Below are 12087 nucleotides of genomic sequence, written 5' to 3' on the forward strand. Positions count from 1 at the left end.
CAGAAAGGAGAATCGACGAAGGATTTTACGAACATCTTCGAGACGCTGAAAGGAATGAGAAAGATGCATCCAAGCCAGTCGGGACATTTGAACCTCCCTAACCATTCTTGCAAACATATGGCAGACTGTGCCACTTCTCTACATTATGGTGATACAGAAAGCCGCAAAAGTTTCGAACAAAAATTCATCTTCCCAATAGTCACTCTTAATCAAAACGAAATCAACGATCGCTTTTTTTTTTCGATAGCGTAGCTCTACTTCTTACAATATTAATCACATACAACCTACAATTTCTTGATTTGCATCTGAAAGGGTTTACCAGTCTCGGAGCGCACTATACAAAATCTTGCCGAATTTTTAAAAAGTGGCCAACGAAAACCTGGGCTCTTTTCAAGAAAAACACCGAAACACAGGTTTTCTGGCCGCGAGAAGGTTCACGATGATGTAAAAAGAGACGAAAGGAGAAAGAAAAGAGAGGAGAAGGAAGCTTGAATGGAGCTGTTTCCGTTTTCTAAAACTCGGGTAGAAGTTTCTGTTAAATGTCTTGAAAAGGCCCAGAAACGGCGAAGACAGACCATTTCTAACCCAAACTTAGCTGTTTTTCATGGTTTGACAACATTCCGGTGAAACATCTAACCGAATTTTTTCAAAGTGACCGTTGAAAACTTGAGAAATTTTCTTGAAACGACAGCAAAATTAGGGTTTTTTGGCCCCGAGAAGGTTCATGAAGGCGCAAAAGAAAGAAGAAAGGAGGAAGAAAAGAGAGAAAAGAGGCGGCTTTTCTTCTTCTCGGTTGTTGTTGTTGTTGTTGTTGTTGGCCACTTTGGAGATTCGCAACCCCTTTCTCAAAGAGGCATGACTTGAGCTGGCCCGTTTTCAAAAATCCGGGTTGATATAAATCACGCGAAAGATATATATATATTCTACTTTCGGTTCTTCATTGAAAACCGCCTTCAGATATATACCAGTAATACTGGCGGGTTAAACTAACAGATAAACAAGCACTTATTTTATTCCTTATATTCAGATCATGCCAAGGGATTGCCTCTTCAGTCCCTTACGCACGATGACACGGTGACCATCTCGCTCAGCCAGTTAAATTTTTTAAGGACACCCTTTTCGATGGTCCGGCCGGAATTCAAAACTGTGACCACCCTTTATGGGGATAGGCACCCTATCAACTTAGCACTGAGCCCAGTAATGCCATATGATCTGAAATTCGGTCTATAAGGAACCTAATTGGACATTCTCGTTAACGAATGACTACATTAAACTGCAGTATCTTGAACGTTTGTTTGATAGTTCCTTTGTTTATAGTTCATTGAAAACGATTTCTTTCTCACACAATGTCATAAAAGTTGTATTTTGTCGTTCGTTAGCTATCCTTCTAGTACCCAGACTCCCTCGGCAAAGCCGCCTTTGGACGGGTGCACACAACCAAGCATTTTCCCACCACTGTTCAGTGTAACAGCCGCGCCAATTCCCGCCACGTCGTCCGCAGTTTTGGAATCCACTTCAGTAAAGGGCTGTCCATACTCGCCAACTTCTTGCAAGACATTCTCGTCGATGGAATATTTTTCCACTTGAATGTCCTGCTGGAAAGACCGAGGGCTTGAAGCAAGAAACGTTGGAGCTTCGAGCGCTGCTTTCGGATTCATTCCGCTGTCCAAAATGCTAGTCAAGTACTGTGGGATGGCAAATGAGTGAGATGGACCAGTGCATGTCAGAGCTAGCACTGGTGCGAGGCCGGTATGGAACACAAGTTCGCCCCTTTCCTCGGGAATAGTGTCTGGTTCCCACGGGTCAGGGATTCCTAGATGAGGAAACTCCCTTGATTCGTGTTCTTTGATGAGCTCACCTTCTCGAATTTCCTCCCTTTCGTCTGTTTCTTTTTTTAGCGTCTCTTTTTCTTCCATTTCCTTTTCTTCCTCCTCTCTTTCTTCTTCTTCAGGGTCGTTATCTGCAAGATTTATGTAAATATTGGGCTGTTCCTTTTCAGAGAGAGCCCTTCTTGGTACAGGCTTCAAAGGATGAAGTTGAGTAGGATGCAACGTCTCCGATTCTTCCATTGGGGTTGGAATAGATGTTTTTCCGTTGCTTGATACCTTGGTTGAAGTCTTGACCCCATCTCTCATCTGTTCTGTTCTTTGATTAGATGGTCTTTCGCCCAAGGGCAAAGCAACATGGTTGTATTCCTTGTATTCCTCTTCTTCGGAATTTTCTTCAACACTGGAAGGTTTAACCAATCGTTCCAGCTGTTTACGTTCTGATGATTTGTTCCCTGGGGATGAATGCGCAAATGGTTCCTCTTCCAGGTGCGATCGGGCCCGATTGTGCGTTCTGAGTACAACCAGTTTTTGCGGTACCTCCACCACCTTGTACCTACGAGGCTTTAGACCGTCCCTTTTGTCCGCATGCTTCCTTCTATTTTTGCTAGTCAAAGGAGTTTCTCGTCTGTGCCGTCGCCCTAAATGTCTGAGCTCCGGGAACTGTTCTTTGAATATAATCACGGGTTGGTATGCCGAAGGTACTCTACTACCAGTTCTGGTTCCTTTTATCAACGATTTCAGTGCGATTCCAGAACTAGGAAGACTCACTCCCTGCACGAACAATCCAGAGCCCCAAACTCCGCTGTCTGTACCATGGACCAAAGAACACACATTACCGCTTCTGTCCACTGCAGTAACTCCAGATGAGGCATGCTCGTAGTGCTCCATGTCCATCTCGACGCTGGCTACCATCTCCCGCATGAGTTCGTTAATCTCTTTCATGTTCTCGACAGAGCTAATTTTGTCCCACAGCTCCTCGGCTGCGTCTTTTGTTCTTCGATCCGACTTGTCCAAATCGATACCAAGGTGTTCCTTTATAACGTGCTTTCCATTGGGTACAGCGTGAGCGAAAAACGAAATAAAAGAACTTAGACGAGAGATAGAGGCGAGCCAAAAAAGCTTCGTGGAGTTTGTCAGGTACGAATCAGTGGAATCCCCGATTCCCGCCAACTCCATCAAGTTCAACTTTTCTGCAAGCTCAGCACCACCCCATTCTGCACCTGACGTCAACACGTGATACCTCTGGTACAAGGTACTTGCGGGCGCGGGTGATCTCACGTGATAATCAGTCATATCTTCCATGGTGATGTATCCCTCCTGACTCTGAACAGTTTCCACCATGTCCTCGGCCCAGGGTCCCTGGTAGAAGTAATCCTTGCCGTGCTTGGAGAGGCGCTTGAGGAACTTGGCCAGTTTAGGTTGTCGGAATCGTTCGCCAGCTTTGTAGAGCTTCCTCGTTTTGGGGTTGGTGAAGATATACTTCCCTAATGAACAAAAGATAGAGTTCAGGCCGCGGTGTTCCTAATTAAAATGTATGTAATAAATTTTTGGGAAAAAGATTTCTTGCTCAAAGTTAGACTGAGCAAAAACAGACCTCATTGTGGAAGCTTTATTCTAGGCGAAATTCTAAAACGTTTATTAACTACCGTATTTTATGGTGTCTCATCTGTGGGTCTCCTTTTCAGATAACTGCCTTTTGCACTGTAAATCCGGTAATAGGAAAATAAAAATAGTACGCATTACAATTGGCTATCGAGCATTTCCGGCGGAGTTTTGAATTTTTTCTCGTAAATGTAGAATAGTTATTAATTACGGTGCATGCCTACTAATAAAGAAGTATTTTTGTGTGGTTTATGACTATGCGGAGAAAGCGGATCTTAGCAAGGGCTATTGTACACAGAACGGCTGCGAGGGAGACAAGGGCTATTGAAATCCAAAAAGAACATTGAGAGTAACCACGCATGTTTTAGAGATGATTAAGCAACAATTATTCTAAAAAAAAAAACAGAAAAGTACAAAGCAATGTATGGCGTTTTTTTCCCAAATTGAAGCTTTATTATCTCTGAAAAATGCACGGCTACCCCAAAGTTTCTTTTTGGATACCAAGAGCACTTGCTAAGTTCTACTTTCTCCGCATGGTCGCAAATAACCTTGTATAAGTAGGAACAACCATAGGAAACCCGAGTATCTCGAGATGGACTTCCCAGGACCTACCACGAATACTCAGGCAATTCAACCTACCTTACGACGTAATATAATTAACAATATGCGACTTCCTACCTTCCTTGGTGCGGAGAAGATTGTTCGGATTGTAGTTCTTCCTCATTTCCTCCGCTAAGTGTGCAGGAAGTTTAAATCCTTTTGTGGCAAAGTACAACGCGGGCTCCAAAAGCTTTGACAGCGGCAGCAGCCCGTACCCCTCTGAAGCTGTTGACACGGCCGCTATGAAACCTGGGACGAGTACTGAGGCTCCGTTGCTGCGGTCGGTTTGATGTTCAGGGATTTGGGATGGATCTATGTAGTATGGTTTGTTCCAGCCCCCGTCAATGTTGTATGTATCACCCGTTGAGCTGTCGTAGTACAAAATGTTGGCTGTCCCGGCATAAGATACATGAGAGCCAGCTGATAGGGCGATTTCTATGGAAAAAGAGAAATGTAGTCAAGACTTTGCATCGTCAACTAGTAAGCCTAAGCATTGCAGTTTACCGATAGGCAAACACGATACGTAAGGCTGGGAATTAAAGTTCGATATCTTCTAATGCGTCTCGGTTCTGTTCTGGTATAGTGAACGAAACATTTAAGACTAAACGAAAGGGAACAGTTGAAACTAAACTATATATAAAGTAAGCCGGGGTTACTGAAAAATTGCCAACTTTTCAGTTAACGCTGAGTGACATTGCTCAGCTGCAAAATTCTCAATCTCTCTACCCCTTGAATACCCCTTTTCTTTTATTGGATTTCCAGCGAGTTTCAGTCAGGGTTGTCATCTCATAACTAGCTTCCATGTCATAACCCTGCTCCGACTGATTTACCTTAGACACAAATAGTGGATAAAACCAAGTATTCGTTTTCATTCCCCTATCAACGCAGCATCACAATTTCTTTAAAAACCTACTCCACTATATCCATCAGGAAAATTTACCTTGGAAAGCGTCAACTCAGTAAACTAATGGCAGCAAAAGAAAAACTCTTTATAGTAGACGATGCTTATAATCAATTAGACGTTCTTGTTATCTTTCGATACACAGGGCACTCGCGTAGAATAATTGTTATTTAAGTAACTAATGGTTTTATTATAGGAGGGAAAGGTCATGATTGTTGTCTTAAATGCTGAATATTTCACTAAATGGACTTAAGCCAAGTTTATGTAACAGGACCAGTTGTCCAAACAGCGGATAACTTTTTCCAGTGGATAAGTTTCTATCCAACGGAGAAAATGTATTAGTTGGAGTACATTTTATCCGCTGGATAGCAATTTATCCACTGGATCAAAGTTATCCGCCCTTTGAACAACTGGGGCCTGCTTGATAATTCCAAATGACGTTAGACTATCGATCGATCCTGAAGGTCGGCCTTTACCTACCAAAACTGCGAAAGAATCACTAAATAGCACTTTTTAATAATCGGATTGCTTAGGATAACCTATGCAGTTAGAACCTTATTAGAGTTAAGCCTCTTAGTTCCAGGTGTAGCCTTTGGTCTGCTAAGGGAATGCTACTTTGTAATCCAAAATATAAAACATCAACGAGCCTAAGGAGCAGAAGCTGTAAAAGCGCGATCACCTCCGAACAGTTTTGGAACGAGTTTCCAGCACAAATGTGGAACACCACACATGGCTTTTTCATAATCCGCAAAGACTTGTTTTATAGTTTACTTTTCTCTGCATCTATTGATAATTTCGCTATAAAAATTGCGCAATATATGTCTTTTAAAATGTTGTTATCAAGTTAGTTCTGGTTCGATTTATGTATTATAAAGAGTTAAAACTATTAGCCCTTGTGACTGTTATCTCTCAGTAATTTTGCAGATTTCACTGTCTTCAATTACTCGATCTGCCATTCTTTAAGATGTCAATGTAGAGAGAAAAAAAAATCGCAGAATTAATAGAGTTCTTGACTTTTTTTTTGGCGACACAGGGTAAAGAGTTGCATAACAAGACGTGCCGTGTTCCAGAAATTTAAAGATAATCCGTGTTTATCTGATGTGCAACTAAGCCAAGCGATAAGACGTCGGCTGATTTCTACGGATAGCAGAACGATCAGATAAACGTAGTTCCATATCCACCTGTCCTTTATTACCCGTTAAAGATTCAAGAAATGTAAGATTAGATTCGATTCAAGTTCTCACCAAACGTAATTGATAGTAGCTACTTTGGTCATTTCAAGTGGAATGGGATAAAAAGAGATACCTACTTTGAAGAACTCGTCACACGAATCCTCAATTCAACCGCTTAGACTCCTAAACAGCAAATTATCCACCACACATTAATCTAAGTTGTAACAGACAAAGCGCACCTCCGTACACCGATAAGCAGAGATAGAAGCAGACTCTCCACAATTTCAAGAATGCAACTGGATTACTAGGGTGGAATGCTCTGGAACCTCGCTGATAAACAACTCCGCAGTGCAAAAGATTCTGCATGGTCAAAGTAGAAAATCCAATTTACTTAGAGAAATAGAACTTTAATTTGACAATACTACTGGAAGTACTTCTTTTCCCGGTCTTCTTCCAACATCTTGAAAATGTGAGGAGTATTACACAGTCATGGTTCCAGTTGACAGTGGAAAGAATAGGTTTAGTCCTCCCAGAACTGCGATTTACACCCAAATGAAACTAGCCAGCCAGTTAGCGGAACTATCCCTGGTAGTGCTCTGTGTTCAGTTTTATGCTGTATAACATCGATAGAGCCATCACTGTTCAACTGAATTTGCTAAATCTGCAAATCAAACCTAAGGTAAAATCTCCCACCTCATGTACCAAAACATCATAAGCCGTGAGTCAACGGACTCATTCCAATTCAGTCCTGTCCAAATTATATTGATGCACCAAAAACCTGGGTCACTCGTTCTTTTCACCCGAAAAGTTTTCTAAATCTAGGTATTTCAAGCAATTCTTATAAATATAGCTTCTTGGCCTTCTTTATTAGGAATGTCAATGAATGGAACTGTCTACTCTGCACTTGTAATTGTACTTTACCACTTTAATTAAAAAAAATTGGCGTCTGCATTGTACATTCGGGCGATTGAAAACTTTGCGAATTTTTACTATAAATACAACTAAAAAAGAAAACAATTCATCTAAAGGTGAACACCATGATAGTGATATAGATAAAAGCCAGCAGGAGCCGAACTAATATCAAGCAATTTACTATACTCTTTAGAGGGCCAAAAATCGTCGATGGAATGCCCCAGTTTGCCATTATCAATTTACGTCTTCCCCTAGTCTATCCACCTTCAAAAGAAAGCTTCTTGATTTCCTCAGTTAATTGTGTGAAACGTCCGACTCTGTTATGTCTTTATAGTCTTACCACCGTATGTTAAAAATCTAAATACAATCAATTATGTCTTTACTAGTCTTACAGTCCTAACATATCTCCTAGGAGACCTCTCAGTATAAGCCCGGGGGTTTCTTGAGGTCTTCTCGCCACTTCTTACTTCTTCTTTTACTATTATTATTCACTGTAAACTTATGTAAGATCTTAGTCTATTATTCACTGTAACTTTCTATGAATGTATGTCGTGGTGAATAAAATAAAATAAAATAAAAAATAAAATAAATGTCGAAATATCTCATTGAATTACATTCACCGATCCATCCGGCTGGTTAAAAAGATACCACAAGAAGAACCAACTATCAGAGTACTTTCACACGGTGCTGTGTTTGCTCTTCCATTTTTCTCCGTAAGAATCTCAGGAAGCGCCTAATCTAATGGTAAACAACCTTTGAGTGTCAGGCGACTCCATTAAATTAAGCAGGTATCAAAACTTAAAGCTCTCTTGAGTTCAGATCTCGATAAGGAACTCTGATAAAACCATTGCTTTTTGATTTGCAGTGCATCTATCAGTGCAATTGAAGGCGACACTAACAGAATATCGGATTGTGAAGGATATAATGAAAAAAGAGGAATCTGACATTGCAATTATCATTTGAGTCAAGAATGACGGAATAAATTTCTTACAAAACGGCGTTTAACATTACTTTTTTTTTTTCTAAGGAAAGGACGAACGCTATTAAGTCCAAATTGCGTTCATGGCGCACCGATTCTTGACGGCTATCTTCTCATAAAATGATCTCCAAAAAAGAGTTAGTAAATGATATACCGAACCAGAACTAACAAGCTAGTAGACATGACCTCTAAACAAGGGCAAGGAGATGCACTAAAGCTGGTCCACATCACATTTATATGCTGCTAGCTATTGTAGCTATCGGGACCAAGTTTGCAAGGCACTTCGATCTTCCAGTGTTTTTATCTGAGAAACAATATATGCAGTTACGAGTTAAAAGACCGTCCGTTCGTTCGTATATCCCACACAGTCGAAGTAATAAAGTCACAAGAAACAGTTTTAAAAAAAGGGCGAACCTCAGAGTGACAAATTTAGAACACGTGCGCAGAAATAATCACGGCTCGGGTGAAACATTTCGTGATTGTTGTCAAGCATGCGGTACTGACTAGCTTATGTAAGCCACCGACGTAGTTTGGAACACTTGGTGGTCGCAGGGGCGTGGTTATAGGGGCTTTGAACGATCTTACCACGAGAGTTTTCGTTTCCCAACTTCTACAATTGCCTGTTTTGTGGGTACAGTGTTTGCAACTTCAGTCCCGTTAACTGAGAATGTAGTTGTACGATCCTACAGTGATCCTATTTGAAAGATATTTGTAAGAGAGTACGCCGCGCTTTTAATCATCGGGGCCCTTTTGAAGCAGTGATAACATGCAGTTGTCGAATGATTGTCTTGTTAATGAGTCGACATCAAAATCAACCATCTGTTCTTTAGAAAGCCTCAGTTGTGTAAACGATAATCGCGTGATGCCAGATCGTTGAACAAAAACAACTGAACAAACTTCCACGGACTGCGCCGAACGTACACCCCAAGCAGCAAGCGTATGTTTAATATAAAAAAGATGAATTTTGACGGTATAAAAGTCTTGTAAACCGTGCAGTGGTCTAATGAAGATTCTCTGAAATAATTTTCTAAATATTCGCTTTGCTTTTCAAAGAGTCTCTAATTGTATAATGGTGTTTTAACGGTTTCGCCATGATATTGTCTAGACTATTTCCACACTAACAGACTAAAACATCTTACCGTTAATCCTTTAATTCTTAACATTAATCGGTTTCTAATTTCTCCTAACGGAACATCAGTGCATTGGCAACACTACTAGTGAGGAGAATTGAACCTCTTCCTGACCAGCCAGGGTAGATGCTTTAATCATGTGATTAGTACACATTTTCAGCCTGTGAATGAAATACTTTGAAGGACCATGCATTCAACACCCTGCGAGCAGGTAAGCAAAAGAAAGGCTCTGCTAGTAGGGTGTGCATTCAAATGAAAGCTAATGAAAATTTCTTCTCATGACACTGTGTTTTTGTTTTTGTACAAGGTAACTCTTTTGTGGATGACATCAGTCTAATAAAAACGTCCCCAAAGTGTGACCATTCAAATGATTTTATCCGACAGAATTGAGTAATTTGGCCACCGTAAAGAGCGTTTTGATACGTTCAATGTAAATTGATTATCTTGGTTTTGTATCGGAAACCGCTCAACAAAGAATGTGCGGTTTTATCAACAAAGTTGACAAGAGTTGATAAAGTACTTTGGCCACCGTAAAGATATTCGAGTGCTAACGTTGCGAGTGTAGCCCTTCGTCAGAATGGATCCGCTCTGACGAAGGGCTAACGCTCGTAACGTCAGCACTCGAATTCAAATCTCTTTACAATGGCCAAATTACCTTTATCAACCAACCAAACATTCGTTTTCACACGCCACCGAGGCAGCACCACAGTTTCTTTAGAAACGAACCCCCTTATTGATGAATGTTCCATTCAAATACTTCCTGCCCAGCGCACTGTGGCCGTTTTTCATAATGTGTATAATAAGGTGGCTCTTTCAAGTCTCAGCGGAAGGGTCCTAAAGTGTGAGCCTTGAGAAAACTTTGCTGATACTGTTTTCAAAATTAAAAAGATGGTCCGTCTCACTTAGCATACAGTTTGTCGATAGAATCCAGACTGTCGATGACCAATCACGCGTGAAAGACGGTGATGTACGGTGGCATTTAGTTTGTTTGTGGTCCATATTGCAAAACCAAGAATCTGCATGCGAATTATTTCCATTAGTCAAGCATAACGGTTGTAAAGCAAAAGGATGTTTAACGTAATTGTCAGAACCGGCATCAGTTTGGAAAATTAATCATTTTGGGTTCGATATGGATAAGGTTGATCAAGATATGATACACGCTATTCTAAAACCCTGAAAACCTCTGCACGTATAAACTGCACAGAGGTTAATTACTGTGTAATTATGGCACTGGAATATACGTGATGTTTCTGCGAAATAACCACGGCTGGGGGCTACGAGCTTGTAACACAACCTTGCAAAAATACTCACACCGGTCAACTGTACCGGAAATTAAAAGAGCATTTAACTCGTTTGTAAGTGTTACCCTGATAAATTATAGATAACATTTATCAAATGATTCACACGCTTGTTCGTTTGATCGAATGACGGTCAGCTTGAAGACCGCCTACGCCGGTTCATTTTTAAGATGGTACAAAATTTATTTTGCTCAGTAGTCAGAGAAAACAGGGGACTTTTCAGAGAAAGTCACTGCGAGTTTTATACGCGCGCCAACCAACTTTTCTTTTCGTTGTTGTTCTGAGGTTGTCGGTCTTAATGTAGTGGTATCAACTGAACATGTTTTCGTGATCTGAGTAGGATGGCGTTTAGCTTTTAATTTGCGCCCGACAGAGAAAAAACAATTGGGGTCAAAGTTTTTGAAAGTTTGCCCAAGTCGGAAAACTCACAACACACGGGTTGGAATTATGAAATTTTTTACCAGCTTCAAAACGTTTCAAAATGTTATTGACTTTTCCGTTTCCATTTGTCTGATTTAAGATCAGTGAACTCTATCAAGTCGTTATCAGTGAAATATTTTACAAATTCAACCTTTCTGTTTTCTTAAGCGGCAGACAAACAAGAATCTATTCCAGTTTACGTCTGGGAAACTCCACTCCGGGTTTCAAAACTTGCTCAAACCGGAGCAGTTTTGTTCAACAGCACAGAAAAACAAAGGATCGATAAAACAGAGGCAAACATGTGAAAAGACATGATTTTTTTTTTACCAGTTTGCAGATGAAAACAAGAAATTTTGAACCTGGACCTTCTAAGAGTTAATTCACTACAATTCTGAGTCCAACGTAAACATCTTGTTCCAGAACTCGAAAAGTGCGCGCGTAGGCAGAGAAAAAAGGCTCCTAACTGCCCACAGAATAAGTTTATCTTGAGACCAGAAACCATCCAATCAAAGCCCGCCTAAATAAACAAGAAAAATGTTCCTGCACCGAAAAGCTGTCTTTTTCCTTAGCCGTTGTTTATCAATCTGCAAATCCCCTTTACGCTAATTCCTTGCATGAAAGGAAGCATTCTTTCAGGCTGTCTATAATCGCAGACTTATCTCGGTGGCAGGAAATGAACTTCCCCGAAAGTGCGCACTTAAGTTCGTAGGCAAGAGTTATTAAAATCAATACAAACGAACTGTTTGGAAGTGTTTCACGTACATGCTAGGTAAATTCAATAGTACCTGTTAGAGCTGTTGTTAAGCAAGCGTCCATTGCATTCCCGCCTTTTCTCAGTGCCTCTTTTCCCGCATGTACCGCCATCGCGCTGCTTGTTCCCGCCACTAAACCTTTTCCATCGCTGAACGCCAATGGTTTTGGACGTCCGCGCGAGTAAAGCGGTAGAGACAGGCCTTCTAGTTTTTGAAAATCTCTTGGAGACCATGTCTTAGGGGAAAATGAAACGCTCTCTGGGGGAAGAAAAGCAAACGCACCCAAGAATAATCCCAGGAGAAGAAGTGATTCAAAATTCCGCCGATTCATGGTTGAGGTGTGCGCTCTTGAAGATTCGGAGAATAATCCCGAAACACGAAATTGTGTTGATTTTATAGCGTGAGTTGGTAATTTAATAGTTTTCATTGTATTTCTAGCTCGAGTATCGAAATTTAATAGCTCTGGAATGTGACACTTTCAAGAGCGAGTAA

General features: G+C 40.8%; 1 protein-coding gene across 1 annotated transcript; it reads right to left on the reverse strand.

Annotated features, from left to right (window-relative positions):
• Positions 1 to 917: 917 nt before the first annotated feature.
• On the reverse strand, positions 918 to 12005 carry LOC146453800 (uncharacterized). Its single transcript, XM_085096167.1, has 3 exons — positions 11629 to 12005; positions 4110 to 4466; positions 918 to 3313 (listed from the first exon to the last, which is right to left on the reverse strand). Exons 1-3 carry the CDS (start codon positions 11924 to 11926, stop codon positions 1380 to 1382), a joined length of 2589 nt encoding a protein of 862 aa, XP_084952293.1. The 5' UTR covers positions 11927 to 12005; the 3' UTR covers positions 918 to 1379.
• Between the last annotated feature and the right edge of the window lie 82 nt (positions 12006 to 12087).

The sequence above is a fragment of the Pavona decussata genome, unplaced genomic scaffold, assembly GCF_977016875.1.
Source record: "Pavona decussata unplaced genomic scaffold, jaPavDecu1.1 SCAFFOLD_322, whole genome shotgun sequence".
NCBI classification, from domain to species: domain Eukaryota; kingdom Metazoa; phylum Cnidaria; class Anthozoa; order Scleractinia; family Agariciidae; genus Pavona; species Pavona decussata.